Source organism: Populus euphratica, unplaced genomic scaffold (genome assembly GCF_000495115.2).
Source record: "Populus euphratica unplaced genomic scaffold, PopEup_1.0 scaffold697.1, whole genome shotgun sequence".
In the NCBI taxonomy this organism is placed as follows: domain Eukaryota; kingdom Viridiplantae; phylum Streptophyta; class Magnoliopsida; order Malpighiales; family Salicaceae; genus Populus; species Populus euphratica.
The window spans coordinates 7,401-23,589 of record NW_011500569.1 but is presented as its reverse complement, the minus strand read 5'-3'; the positions used below and the strand labels follow the sequence as shown (position 1 = coordinate 23,589).

The 16,189-nt window shown below is 28.9% G+C and overlaps 1 protein-coding gene and 1 pseudogene across 1 annotated transcript; one reads left to right on the top strand and one right to left on the bottom strand.

Annotated features, from left to right (window-relative positions):
• The window catches only part of LOC105115436 (pectate lyase-like), a 22,541-nt pseudogene extending 14,807 nt beyond the window's left edge, over positions 1–7,734 (bottom strand).
• A 2,724-nt stretch (positions 7,735–10,458) lies between these two features.
• Positions 10,459–13,667, top strand: LOC105115432 (fasciclin-like arabinogalactan protein 1). The gene is made up of 2 exons (XM_011012314.1): positions 10,459–11,253; positions 12,796–13,667. Exons 1-2 carry the CDS (start codon positions 10,609–10,611, stop codon positions 13,372–13,374), a joined length of 1,224 nt encoding a protein of 407 aa, XP_011010616.1. The 5' UTR covers positions 10,459–10,608; the 3' UTR covers positions 13,375–13,667.
• Positions 13,668–16,189: the final 2,522 nt, after the last annotated feature.

Below are 16,189 nucleotides of genomic sequence, written 5' to 3'. Positions count from 1 at the left end.
TTTTTATTTTATGTGTTTTCTCCTTACATCTGACCCTTTTTTATTCTTTTCTCTTCCATTTTATAGCCTTTTATGGGCAAAAGGTTACAAAACCACCTTCCCCTTAATGGTATTCTAAAACTAACATGTAGAGGATTCATTTCTTTATTTTGTTAGAGATTTTTTTTCTCTCTTTTTTGTCAGTTTTCCTTGTCTCTAGGTTCCTAGCAACCTTTAGGAGTTTCTTAAAAGAGTTAAGAAAAAGAAGTTGAAACTAGTCCAAAAATGGTTGACTGAGGGTGCCTCTTTTTCGATTTAATTGTGGCAGACAAAAAGTTACTAGAACAAAATAAACCATGAACATTATAAAAGAGATGTTTTTCTTCAACTAGAGCAAACTACATTTCAGTTGGAGATCAGTAGTGCTTTTACCATTAATTCAAAGTTGGATAAAAAACTATCAAAATTTCTGAATCAGTCAAAGCTAACCCAGGATGAGAAATTAAGAAATCCCATGTTGTAGGTGGGATACAAACATTAATCAGGGGTGGCAACACCGTGAAAAGAGAAAACTCTCATATCAGTCGGTGGTGGTTAAAGCCTGGGAGGTGGTTAGAGTTGCCAAATTCATTCGCCTTACAATGTCTACTTGATCAGCCAAAACTGAAAGAAGAAGATGCATAATATCCTGATCGGTGTTGTTTTGGCTAAACCTTATAAATTATAGGTTTTTTTTTTAATTTGAGATTTGAAAAATCTTTAATTTGATCTTTTTTGTTTCAATTTCATCACGCATGCCCTCAATTGGCCTTTAATTTTTTAATCTATACAATCGTGCCTCTTGAAATCTCAAAATGCCTTCTCTGATTTGAGTGCCTTTTTCAAATTGATCCTTACTTTTTATTTTGTTTAATTTGATCCCTAATAAATGTTGAACTTTCAATTTCTTTCAAATTAGCCCCTGCTTTGATCAATTTTAGTCTCTGGAGTTACGTGTATTTTTTCTATTTAGTGGGGTCATGAAAGTCTTTGATTTTGACCCTTCTGCAACCTTTAAACTTTTAATTTTTTTAATTGAACCCCTGATTGCAACAATTTGGTTCCTTAAAGTTCCAATTAAGTCCCTATTCTTTCAATATTTATGAATTGACCTGAATTAGGCCTTAGAATTTAATTTTTCATCAATTAAGTACTTGATTGAATCCTTAAAATCTGTTAGAAGTTTAATTAAGTCTTTAAACTTAATTAATTCTTTTAATTTTGGCCAAATAGGATTTCAAACTTAAACTTTATCTTGAATCAAGTCTTTCTTCAGCCTATCTTCATCTTCTGCGGTTTAAGACTTGTCTTGTTTTGTCTTGAAAATATTGTTTTGATTTTTTTTTCTGAATAAAAATGAAAATGATAAAAGTAAAAGAATAAGAGGTGTATATTTATTTTAAAAAAAATTAAGGATTCAAAAGTAGGTTATGACAAATACTACTAGAAATTTGTAATTAAAATTAAGAATTAAAAATGAAATTAGATTATAGTTTATCATATTTTTGTATTTTGTATTTGATTATATTTATTCTATTGTATAAGAAAACTATTTTTTTTTTAAAGACAAGATATTTTCTCTTTTCAATTAAAATAATTATTCATGTGTTTCGAGAAAAAGAAATATTGCTTGCATTCTTTTTTTTTTTTTGGGTTTGAAAAACAAAAGACATAAAATTTTATTATGATATAACATAAAAAAATACTTTTTTATTTTTTTTACTATGCTAATAAAAAAAGTATACAAAATTTTCATAGTTGATATTTTAAGAGACGCACGTGCGCACGCACACACCATTGTTGCTAAAATCGAGAGTTAAGTCTATTTGATTTTATAAGTTTACTAAATTTATTATATGAACCATGTTAGATTTAAATTTGACCTTAAAATCTTTGCTAAACAGTTTTGCGAGATTGAGCATATCTTTCAAACTGTATATTAGATAGAGTTGAAATTTGTCAGGAAAATATTAGACATATAAAAATATATTGTGGCAAAGTTTTTTGTCAAATGGAGTTTGGGAACATATCTGGAGTTATTAGTGGAATTTTGTTGCTATTCAAGCTAGGTTGGAAACTAGACATCTGAAGCTTGCCAACTATATATCGTTGGTCTAGTAATTCATCCAGATAAGAGAGAATGATATGTTTGAAATCAAGTCTCAAATCTATCAAAAATATGCAAAAATTAGATATTCGGGCTACACAGAGGAATTTTAACATAAATACTTTTTTTATTATTTTATTTATTTATTTATTTATTTTTGAATAATTATTTTTAATTTGAATTTTTTTCTAACACATTAGATATTTTTTAGGAGTTTATTTTATTATTGAATTTATTTCAATTAATTACTTGTTTAGACTTATTAGCTTGCAACATAAAAAGAATATATTAAAACTTATTGTGATAGGAACAACTAAGTTGTCAATATATTTATATGTATTTTCTATCAGTTAATGATTTTTATATATTAAAAAGTTTTATTCTAACACTTTTTATTTTTTCAGGTTATTAATATATTGATTTATATTATCCATCTTTCGTATTTTATTTAGGTTATTCATTAATTATAATATTATTGATATACTTTATAAGATTTTAATGTAATTTAATTTTCTAATTGAAATTATTAATATATGGTTAATTAAAAAAATACTTATTATTTTTACAAGTTTATCATCCGGGTTTATAATATATTTTTTATAACGTGTCTTGATCTACACGTTCGAATAGCGGTAAAGGAAGCGTCGCGTCACAACTTTGTGAAAACAGAGCAAAGAATCCTAACGGGAAAACAATACCACTTGAGATTGTCGGTGGAGGATTTTGCTGGGTTCACGTGGCCCCTTCTTATTGTACCTGCCAGCCTGGCACGTTTAGGAGCTCGCACCCCCACAAGGGCACAAAACGAAAGGAAAGACCCCTACGGTATTAACTAAACATAAAAGTGTTGTTGAATTTTTTTTATTATATTTTTTATTTTAAATTTTTTTATTTATTGAACCAGATAAGAGAGAATGATATGTTTGAAATCAAGTCTCAAATCTATCAAAAATATGCAAAAATTAGATATTCGGGCTACACAGAGGAATTTTAACATAAATACTTTTTTTATTATTTTATTTATTTATTTATTTATTTTTGAATAATTATTTTTAATTTGATTTTTTTTCTAACACATTAAATATTTTTTAGGAGTTTATTTTATTATTGAATTTATTTCAATTAATTACTTGTTTAGACTTATTAGCTTGCAACATAAAAAGAATATATTAAAACTTATTGTGATAGGAACAACTAAGTTGTCAATATATTTATATGTATTTTCTATCAGTTAATGATTTTTATATATTAAAAAGTTTTATTCTAACACTTTTTATTTTTTCAGGTTATTAATATATTGATTTATATTATCCATCTTTCGTATTTTATTTAGGTTATTCATTAATTATAATATTATTGATATACTTTATAAGATTTTAATGTAATTTAATTTTTTAATTGAAATTATTAATATATGATTAATTAAAAAAATACTTATTATTTTTACAAGTTTATCATCCGGGTTTATAATATATTTTTTATAACGTGTCTTGATCTACACGTTCGAATAGCGGTAAAGGAAGCGTCGCGTCACAACTTTGTGAAAACAGAGCAAAGAATCCTAACGGGAAAACAATACCACTTGAGATTGTCGGTGGAGGATTTTGCTGGGTTCACGTGGCCCCTTCTTATTGTACCTGCCAGCCTGGCACGTTTAGGAGCTCGCACCCCCACAAGGGCACAAAACGAAAGTAAAGACCCCCACGGTATTAACTAAACATAAAAGTGTTGTTGAATTTTTTTATTATATTTTTTTATTTTAAATTTTTTTATTTATTGAAATTAAAATAAATTTAAAAAATAAAAAATATTATTCAAACATTTTTTCAATAAAAATTACTTTAAAAAAATCATTTTAACAATCACAAACACTATTAAAACTATGTTTGATGCCTCTATTTGGCTTTTCACAATTTCACCCACTTAATTCATGTTAACTATGAAAATGCCCTGGGTTTAGGTTTAAAAACATGCTTTGCACTGTGTTTTAAAAAATTTAATTTTTTTGAATTAATATATTTTTAAATTATTTTAATATAATAATTTCAAAAATATTTTTTTAAAAATAACTCCAGTTACATTTCTAAATACAATATAAATATATTTAGTATCTTTTTTACCCTTAGTTTGATGTCGTGCCGACACTGTCATGGCGAATTATTCTATCATCAATCATCCATGTTTGGTAACGGTATTTACGCTTTACTGAACAACTCAACCAAGGTTACGAAATGCAAATATTCATTTACTGACAGATCAGAATATGGCACCGCTGTCTGCTCTCTGTGCCTCTCTCTCTTTTCCCTCTATGGTAGGAGTATTTACTTATTCTAAGTTCATTTACAATAAATTTATGACTTTATTTCTCACAATTTTTATTTACAATTTCATAACGTTTTTAAATAATACGATATCATATATATAAAAAATCACTCTCAACCTACATGTTTAAATTACTTGAAAACTTAAGAAAGATACTACAAGTCCTATTAAAAAAAATAAATACATCTAGCCTTATATATAGCTCGCTTGATTGATCTTTTTGTTTGTAGTTATGAGAAATTACACTCTGATCTAATAATTTATAACTAGTGTAATACTCTATATTTATGTAAAAAAAATAAAAAAAAATAGAATTATTTATAAAATTTTTATTTTTAAAAATTAATGACTAAAAAATATCTACTATATTAAAATAATAAAACTAACACTCCTCTTCTCTCTACTCTTCTCTCTATCGGACATAAAACTCTAAACACCATTTTTAGTTAGACCATCAAATACCTTGTGTTGTGTATGGTTAGAAAACACCTATTAAACTATGATTTGAACCATGATTCGAAGAAAACAAGAAAATAAAAAAGATGATTGAGAATATGGTAATGGTTATATTTTGTTTGGAAAAACATAAAAATAATATTTTGTATTTTTTAAAAATTATTTTTGACATTAACATATTAAAATGATATAAAAATACTAAAAAATATTAATTTAAAATAAAAATTAATTAGTTTTTTCAAGAAATATTTTTAAAATACAAAAATAATCTGTCATTTAATGAATTTAAAAATTAGTGCGATGCCATAGGTGGGCAATGCTTATTCCTACCTTTGTTACTTGCAAAGGCTCATTAATTAATTCCTTGCCTTTCTAAAGAAAGGTTTAACGACAACACACGATCACTGAGTCTTTCGTTTCTCGCCCTAAAACCAAGCCAACTTTTAGAGTTCCATGTATCTCTTTCAGCAACCAAGTCTGCTGAGCTCGGCTTATGGCGTGTGGGCTGCAATCACAGTCCCCGACGACCATCGGGATGAAAACAAGCAAGACTTGGGATGCCGATTCCTTCATGGACTCTGATTCCTATGCTTCGAAAACAGATGACTGTAAACGAGGTAGAGATCCTCCACTTTAGACAACACAGGATTCTGTCTCAATTGAGGTTGTAGAAACCTTGGAATATAGTTTTTAAAACAAAAAACCGTCACGTTAATTTTATTTCATTACTGGTAATTAAGGATGATGAGTAGCATGAATTAATTATGATAATTAATTTTACATTAGTTTTTGTTATAAGATTCACTATAAAAAACTGTTAAAGGAAAAGTGTTTTGCACATTTCTTAAACTCTTCTTCACCATAGTTTTTTCAAATTAATTTCCTTAAGTTTTATGCTATGATTTTCCCTCTTTTTTCTCTTTATACTTTATAACTTATGTTCTATTATATTATAGAGAGATTTTGAGTCACATTTCCTCAACTCCATAGATATATTATTTAACATTGGAACTAATCAAGGTTGTGTTATTGAAATTTTATAAGGATGATTGTAATCATTTTATTTAACTTGATAAATGAGAAATAAAGATTTAGGAATAAATAATTAATTCTTGATAATAATAAATCTTCATCTAAATCAAATTCTAAATCCTTCAGCCAATGTTTTTTAAAATTTAATCTGAATATTGTTTATGTAATTTTATGTATTTTAAAGTTATAATTTGATCTTATGATTAGGGAATTATTTTGCAAACTTATCTTTATGCTAGAACACTTTTTGTTCACTTCTATAATTATACATTCAATAATATGAATTCTAGAAATATAATCAATATAGTCATTTAATTTTATATTATTTAGTTCTACGCCATTTTTTTTAATAGTAACATAATTAACAAAACTTTATGCAATTCTCTTATTGCCAAGCTAAATAAAAAAAATAATAATTTGATTTAACATTAGATTCTATTAGATCACTAGTTATTTTAACTATTCATTTGTTTAGTTTTTTTTATATAAAATTATTTATAGAAACTAAATTATAAACTTAGTAATTGTTATACTTTTACATGCTAAATTATCATATGTTTTTTTAGTTATTTTCTTTGTTGAAATTTTAATTTATCTACTATAATTATTTGTTATTTACATGTTCAAAACCAAATTTTAGTTACATATATTTGATTGTTATTTTATAAATTTTATCATAACTTCATATCAAGAGTTGATTATTAAAATCAATATTGCTTCACCAAATACTAATTATAAAGAGAAAAATCCACTAGTATTTTTTGCTAAGAAACTTAAAAAGTTTAATAGATTGAATTTTAAAAAGTGATAAGAAAATGTTTTGTTTTATCTTATTATCTTGAACTCGGCAAAATTCTCATTTAAAAAAAAAACATCAAAGCTATTATAAAATAAATTTGATTCCACTGATGTAACAACTATGGACAAATGAAATAATAACAATTTTATGTGTAAAAACTAGATCTTGAATAGATGGGTAACTACTATTTTGATTGTTATATATTTTATTTTGAATATTTTTATGTGTAAAAACTAGATCTTGAATAGATGGATAACTACTATTTTGATTGTTATATATTTTATTTTGAATATTTTATTTATTTATTTATTTTTAATTTCATTCTTTATAATTTAATTTTTATATCAACTTTGATCCTCTTTCTTTTGATTATTATTTATTTTTTTATCATTTTTTTATTGAGATATTTTTATCTATTAGATTTGGTCTTTATTTTTTATTGCTATTTATTTTATTTAAAATAATTTATTAAATTAAAAAAATTTATTAATCATCCTTCAACTTTTTAATTTATCAGATTTTATCATTATTTTTATTATTATTAAAAATAATTTATGAAATTTAATTTATTCCAACTTTATCATTCTTTAACTTTTTTATATGTTAATTTTGCTCATTATTTTTTTACAGCGTAACTAAGTAGGAAAGTATTTTCAACCGTCAACGAATATCAGTGTTAAAATTTAAAACGGCACCACACTCGATGTCTTATAATTTCAACATCATCGCCGTCGTCAGTGCCTGGAAAATCTTGTGGTCAGCAATTTGACAATTAATAATCGGCGACAATCTAGTAAAACGGAGACACAATATCAGTACCGATCCACCAGAATAGAAGAAGAGTTATGATGTCACCTCCAACACCAGGTGGGTCCCATTGTTCTGGCTCCCGTTGGACTTTGGTGGGACCCTCCAGTGCATGAGGTGATGGGGAGAGAGAGTACCGGAGAGGCAGGGAGCGTTGGGTATATGCCATTCTTGTGATGGTAGTCTTTGTCATGTGCGTCTTTTTATTGTGTACTTTCCAGTGCCTTGATTTCTGATCAAGTGATCCTCAAAACACGTGATCTTTTCCCTGCCGCTTCTCTACTCAACCAGTAATCTTTCTTTTTTTTTTTCTTTTCCTTTTCTTGTTTTACAATCTTCAATTAGTTTTAGTCAAACCATTAAAGCTTGTTGTCTTCTTTCCAATTTCATGCACCCCCCTTTTTTTCTTTTCTTTTTTACTATATATCGTTTTAATTGCTTGATTCCGTTCTAGCATTTATTTGATTGAAGTAAATCTATCTTTTGTAAATCCTAATTTATGATAATAATAATAACATATTAATATATTATGTAAAATACATATAAACAATATCAAATTCATAATATAATCAATACATGATTATTAATATATAATTAATAGATTACAAACTCAAATTTAACGTATTCAAAATCCCTTAATAACCCAAATAAAAAATTTACTTACCAAATTACCATGACTCTTGTTTATGTTGTTCTTTGTTGGTTTAGGTAACTTGCTTGAACATACCATTTTTATAGTAATTGTTTTATGACTTTCATGCATGTCTCTTAATATATATTATTTTGAGTGAAATATAATTTAAAATATTATAAAAATAAAATGACTCTTTAGCCACTTCTCTCCATTTAAAAGCAAGACTCATGAACTATAATATCTCATTAATCCTTCAAACTTCAGGTTTACAATCTCTTCATTCTCAATATTTTTAACATGTATATTTTTAAAGTCTTTCTCTCTTAAATATAATTGCATTTTCTTTCTAAAAAAAAATACTTATTTGAATATTTAAAGTCTTCAAATCTACCATGAAGGATATTATATTTTTAAAGTCTTTCTCTCTCAAATATAATTGTATTTTCTTTCTAAAAAAAATACTTATTTGAATATTTAAGAGTCTTCAAATCTACCATGAAAGATATTTTATAGGTATTAGTTACCAGAACCTTAGCTTACTAGAGACCAGATATTAACAAACAATCACCTTAGCTTACTAGGCACTAGGTACCGACAACCAACTACCTTAACTAGAGAAAATAGATTAAATTACTAGAACTAAAAAATTAATCGATTATCCAATACATAATAAGCCTGGCTCCTAAGTTACTTGAATTTGTTAGGACTTTGTCATTAACATCATCTATTGGAAATGAAAAAAAAAACTAGTTCATTTCTATTTCTCAAAAGCTATTTTCATAGTTGACAAAATCCCAACATAGTGGTAGTATGCTAGCAATTATTATGTCTACGATAATGCCAATAGCTAAGCTAGCATTTATGCATGCAATTACATCCACGGTTATACCAGCGACTATACCTATAACAATGTCTATTGTTACGTCTTTAAGTTACATCCACAACTACATTCCATAACTATGCCCTAAGGCTACACCTATAAATAGTTTTTATGGTGACTTGTACATGGCTAAAAATGTCACTAATAGGACTCTGATGATACATAAAAGATGAGTTCCACTTGCTAGGCAAGCTCTACCCATCGAACAATTTCACTTACAAGGCGAGATCTACCTGTTGGATGAGCCCTACACTCTTCAAGAGATTGGTATGAGGTCTTTGTAGTGCAATAGTATCATTCTTAAAGAGATTTGTATGAGATATTCTTGGTGTAATAACATCACTCTCTAATGAATGAATAAAATGAGAGGTCTAATGAACTCAAATTTAACAGGCTCTAAACCCCCCAACAGCCTAAAAAGAATGGGTCCAGACACTACTTGGATCCATTAACCATGGGCCCTAAGCAGTACGTCTAGGTCTATTTTCCGACCCTAATAGGTTTAGGCAATTTGCTTAAACCCAACACTCTCTTATGAATTTTTTGAGATCTCTATACAAGTTTTTTAATATATTATATTGATCCAATACATATTATTTTGGTTGAAATATAACTTAAAATATCACATATATGAAAGAACTCTTTAACCTTCATTTTCATAAAAGAACAAAACTTATGAACTATAAATATTCAATTTATTATATTTATACCTTAATTCTTAGAGCATTTATTATACCAAAAATAAGAATAAACACTCTTGTTCTTGAAATTTAAAGTTTTTAAAATGCTTTTTACTTAGAAACATATTAAAATAATATTTTATTTTTATTTTTATTTTTTAAAATTTATTTTTGATATTAACACATCAAAACAATCTAAAAATATGAAAAAATAATTAAAGCTAAAAAAATTCTATTTTTTAAAAAAAAACTGTTTGATCGCAAAAACAAACACTCTCTAGTAACCTATTTGATATTATAATACAATTATTTTTTAAAGTGCTTTTCACTTAAAAATATATTGGAATAATATTTTTTATTTTTTAAAATTCAGTTTTGATTGTAATATATTAAAAAAATCTGAAAAAATAAAAAAATAATTTAAAATAAAAAATAAAAATTTAAAATTTAAATTTTTTTAAAATAATAATAATTTTTTTATTTTTTAAAATTCAGTTTTGATATTAATATATTAAAAAAATATGAAAATATAAAAAATTAATTTAAAATAAAAAATAAAATTTAAATTTTTTTTAAAAATACCTTTCAAATATAAAAATAAAAGGGTTCTCAATATTGGGGTAAACGCAGTCTCTCTCTCTCTCACTTCGTAAAAATTATTACATTAAGTAGACACTTAGGATGGCTTTACAAGTAAATTAATCAAAACTCAGACCCATATTCATTTACCCCTCCTCCGAGATCTCTCTATACAGACTTCCCCTTCTTCCTTTTTCCTCCTACTCACTTCAGTTTCAACGTCTCCTTCTCTCGTTCGCCAGGACTCAGCACAACAAGCCTAATACTCTCTCTCTCTCTCTTTCTCTAAACACAATGCAGCGGCTTACTATGCTCCTTTCTCTACTTTTCCTCCTCTCCACTTCCACCACCTTCACTCGTGGCCACAATATTACTCGTATACTTGGCAAGCACCCATCTTTCTCCACTTTCAACCACTACCTCACCCTAACCCACCTCGCCGGAGAAATCAACAGCAAAACCACCATCACAGTCTGCGCCGTCGACAACGCAGCGATGTCTGAACTCCTTTCAAAACACCCATCAATCGCCACCATAAAAAACATCCTTTCCCTCCATGTCCTCTTGGATTACTTCGGCACCAAGAAACTCCACCAGATACGGGAGGGCACGGCGTTGGCAGCCACCATGTTCCAGGCCACCGGGTCGGCTCCTGGGTCGGCCGGATTCGTTAACATAACGGATGTTAAAGGAGGGAAAGTGGCTTTTGGACCTAAGGATAATGAAGGGAATCTTGATGTCTTTTATGTCAAGTCATTGGAGGAGATACCTTACAACATTTCCGTTATACAGATCAGTAAGGTGTTGCCGTCGGACGTGGCAGCGGCGCCTACGCCAGAGCCAAGTGCTATGAACATAACAGATATAATGTCAGCTCATGGGTGTAAGGTTTTTGCTGACACTTTGATTGCGAATCCTGAAGCTTCAAAGACATATCAGGTAATTAACAAATAATTTGATTTTTCTTACGTGCTAATACACAGTACTTTTCATTTGTTTGTATTAATTAAGATCGAGTTAAACTAATTTGGAGGATCAAACATGATTTCACATGCTGATTTTGAGGGTTCATTGGATCCATAATAGATCGCCATACATTAATCAATTCCAAATTAAATTTGAAGAAATTTATTTTTAATCAATCTCAAATTAAATTTGAAGAAATTTATAATTATACAACTATTGATTTGCCACCAATTAAGAACTTAATTCTATGTCGGTCAAAAGTTATGTTACATGTGTGCCCGTGTAATGTGGATATACATATATTTTTATTTTTCTGATTTTTTTATAGCTTCCTTATTTTTTTATAGGGTACTTTAAACTAGCTAGTCGCTTCGTGTTTTCTTTAGGTTGTTTTAAAAAATTATATCTTTTTTAATAAATCATTATCCTTTCTATATAAAACTATATAATATTCAGCAAAACTAATGTAACGACATTTCCTAAGATTTTGATGAGGTTTTATTATATTGATTATACAGTGCATAATCTTTCATCAATTAATATTTTTATTTTATTTTTTGGCTTAATTAAATTTAAATTTATTATTTTTGATTTATGCATCTTTTATTTATGGTATTTTCTCACCATTTTTTAATAAAAATTTATTATATTATATCCTTCTGGTAAAGTAGTTCACATGATAGTTATTAAACTCATCTCGATAATTGATTTAGTCAGGAGTTGGGTCCCGAGTCATATAAATTGACTTAGGTTAACAAAATAAAATAAAATAAAAATTATGTTTATATTTTAAAAAGCTTTGAAATTTAGTATGTGGAAAGCTATAATATAAAAAAAAATTTATGTGGATGTAAGATATCAAAAAATAAATATGAAATGTAGTTTAGTTATTTCATAATAAAAAATTAAGAAATAATCCATATAGATGCATGCTATATATAAAAATAAAATTGTGATTTCAAGTAGTCATAAATTAATTTTATATTTTTTTTAATTTATTAAAAAACAAGTTATGCCTTAAATTATCTAAGTTACACAGGTAACTCAAGTTTCATGTTTAATAGGCGGATTAACTAGGTTTGATTAGGCTAATTACAAATCTATATTTTTGTGATTTGAGACTTGACCAAGATCTTATGTGACATGTAAATCCATTAGACCAAGTTTCATAACTATAACCCACATGTATTCTAAAAAATACAATATTTTTTAGCAATTAATATATTTCTCTTTTTTCTTTTGGATTTGTTGAATTTAAATTTATTATTTCATGTTTTTGTTGTTTTTTATTTATTACATTTGATGTTTTAATTCGATAATATTTTATTAATTATGTTAAAGATATTGATTTTTTTTTTTCTGTGTTGATAAAGAAGCTTCTATTAAATTACTTGCATTGTAATTCTTATCTCATGAACCATTGATGGAATTGCAACATAGGCTTGATTTCTTCCTATAATTTCCAATGTTATCACTTATTATTGACATTAATCTCAAGTGATGGCTGCTTTTCAGGACAATATTGATGGAGGATTAACAGTGTTTTGCCCTCTCGACGATCCATTCAAGGCCTTCTTCCCTAAATTCAAGAATTTAACAGCTTCTGGCAAAGTGTCATTTCTTGAATTCTTCGGTGTCCCTATGTATCAGTCCTTAGCTATGTTAAAATCCAACAATGGAATCATGAACACTTTAGCTACAGATGGCGAAAAGAAGTTTGATTTCACAGTTCAAAATGATGGTGAGGATGTGACACTCAAGACCAGGAGTATCACTGCAAAAATAGTTGGGACTTTGATCGACGAACAGCCACTAGCTATTTATACCATTGATAAGGTCTTGCTGCCGAAGGAATTGTTTAAAGCAGCACCAACACCAGCTCCAGCGCCCGCCCCGGAGAAGGAGGTGGCTGATGCACCAAAATCTAGCAAACATCAGAAGCCATCCTCCGATGTTCCATCAGACTCACCGGCCGATTCACCTGATGGCGACCTAGCAGATCAAACAGCTGATGACAATGCTAGTGTGCCATTATATGGTGGAAGACTTGTTGGCATAGTATTGAGTTTGTGCTCAGGGCTTTTGCTGCTGTAAGTTCCTTTAAATTGAGGATTTTCTACTCACGGGGGGGAATAAGCCAGACCTCGATGGCTAATTTATCACCCATTTAGAGTGTGTTTTATTTGTTATTTCATGTCTTACTGATATAGATCGTGTGATTTTTTCTTTCTTTCTTTCTTTCTCCCTTTTTCTGTCTTTTATTTTTGTGTATCTGGATAGTTTATGAGCTAATCTCGCGGCAGATACTGTAGATCTATGGAAAAATACTGTTCTTGTCATCGACCATGAAGATTTTGGCATGGTAATATGGAACTTTTGTGAGCAAATTTCAGTTCCATGTTTGGTTCAATGACCGGAGAATTCCAACTCTTCCACTGCCTCGTTTCTAGACTGCATAGATTTATTGATTCCTGCATCATTTCATTTCCTTCTTGGTACGTTGTTTGATTTTTGCCAAGATGGCTATGTTTGATGCCATCCAAATACTATATGCTTAGTTTAATTTCATTTTCTATCAAAAGTATATGAAAAAAATAAAAAATATTGCAAATCCGACGCCTCCAGAACCAAAGATCAGGCACAGTAAAATATCTGCTGTCAGTACAAGACTGACCACATCATTCCTTCTGAGGATTTTGGATGTGGCCAACAATTACTACAGGTAAAGAAGATTCACGTAGAAAATGACAAAAGCCATCCGTAAAACAGGAAAAAAAACAAAAACAAAAATAATCTCCTGCTTGTAAGCAGTAAGATACATTTTGCTAAATCCATGTTGGTAAAACTGTAACTTGGATGAGGAGGAGGAGGAGGAGGATTGAACAAGTTGAAAATGCACTTGTACAGGGTACGTAATTTATGTCAGTATATATATATATAAACATTCAGGGATATGCAAACACGATGGAACAGAGCACTGATCAGCATCAAATAGGAGAAGTGGCAGCAGGTTTAAGTTTCAGAAGTTACTCACATCAATCATGCCATCATTGAAATTTAATGCTTAGTTATAAATGATAGCGGGGGCACCTGGATCCTATGGAACCCTTTTCCTCTGATGCATGGCTGTTTAAACATTTAGTACAATTGTTATAACTATCTTGTCAAAATTGTCGTTTTTCCTATTTTTATATACTTTATTTATGTCACCTTAAGTAATTCACTTGGTATGATTGCATTTTTAATTTCTCATCTATAAAATCCCCTCTTCCTTCCTTTCATTTCTACTCAACCCATACATTCAACAAATATAGAAGTGTGGAGAAATGACAAGTTTCTCAGGTCATCACATATGAAATATTTGTATTTTCGGTGGATCTAGTCCTGGAAAAGAAAAGGAGTTTTTAGAATCAGCAAATCATCTTGATCAGGTGCTAGCTGAGAGAAAGATTCATTTAGTGTATAGGGGAGGGAGTCTTGGGTTAATGAGAGGTGTGTCAATAGCTGTATTTTTAGGAGGTAGTCAAGTTTTGAGGGTCGTCCCCGAAGCTTTAGCATAAGGGGACATCATTGGAAAAACAATTGGAGAGGAACTTCAGGTCTCCACAATGTCAGCTCGAATGAATGCAATGTTTAACCATGTTGATTCCTTCATTGCTTTACCAGGTGCTCTAGGCACATTGAAAGAGATCTTTCATATTTTCTCTTGGGCCCAACTGCACATTCACCATAAACTCATAGGTTTGTTAAATGTTAATGGTTATTATGATAAGTTGTTGTCTTTTCTTGATCATGCTGTGGAACAGGAATTTCTAACATCTTTTCCACGACAAATCATAATCTCTGCTGCTACTACTGAACAATTGATTGACCAACTACAATCTTTCATTCCTGTAATTGATCCTTCCATGAGTCGCATAAGTTGGTCAACTAAGGAAAGCCATAAAAAGTTTAGATTAGATTTGAGCCTTCATTTGTGAATTTTTGTGTCTTTTGGTTTTATTATTGTGTTTTGTTGTTTCTTATATTTGTTTCAGTGTATTCCAGGTTTGTCAGTGTTCGTTATTTCAGGTGATATCTTTTATACTCTATCTTTCTACCTTTAAACATTGAGGACAATGTCTCGTTTTAGTTGGGGGGAGAGGGTAGTAGTAAAAAAAAAAAAAACCGTGTTTTCTATTTCATAAAGCATGTGCAAAATTGTTGTTACTATGATGGCAGAGTAAAGAGAACTTTTATGACTCTTGAGACGCATCTTAGTAACCATTCTTAACAAGGTCTATTATAATACTTCATGAAATATTCAGATTTACAAACTCTCGCATTGTTATCACTTAATTCTGCTTATATACTGATTTAACATGTATTCTTAAACCTTAGTTTACACACACATACACACTTTAACATATGATTGTGGGTTGCATATTGGATTATTACATTATTTATGTTCTTTTGTTAAAGGTAACAACTAAGGGAAAGGGATAGTGTATAACTAAAAAAAAGAAAAAAAAAAGAAAAAAGGAAAAAATGATAATAATAAAAATGTAGATAAGTTTGGTTTCGTAGCCTCCCTAACCTAAGCAATTAAGCCCAAAGGGGTGTTTTAACACCTAATACCCTAAAGTCAACTGACTTGGGAGCTATTGGCCCAACGCTTGTTACATGGGTTAAGGAAAAAAGCTTAAGGGAATCAAACATTGCACTATCTACATGTTAGTATTTGCGACCCGAGTTACTAAGCTCGTAGGGGTGTCTTAACACCTAATGCCCTAAGACCAACTGGTCTGGGAGTCATTAACTGAAAGCTCGTTACATGGGTTAAAAATGCATGATGTTTTTAAATTATATGTATATATATTTAAAAAAAAGAAGAAAAAAAAAAGATAAAAATAATAATCCCAACTCAAGA

What these genes read in the sequence shown, in the direction of transcription:
- LOC105115432 (XM_011012314.1), top strand. Translation starts at nt 10,609, where the DNA reads ATGCAGCGGCTTACTATGCTCCTTTCTCTACTTTTCCTCCTCTCCACT. An exon ending in AAGCTTCAAAGACATATCAG is followed by an intron (nt 11,254 to 12,795) that starts GTAATTAACAAA and finishes GCTGCTTTTCAG; the next exon opens with GACAATATTGATGGAGGATT.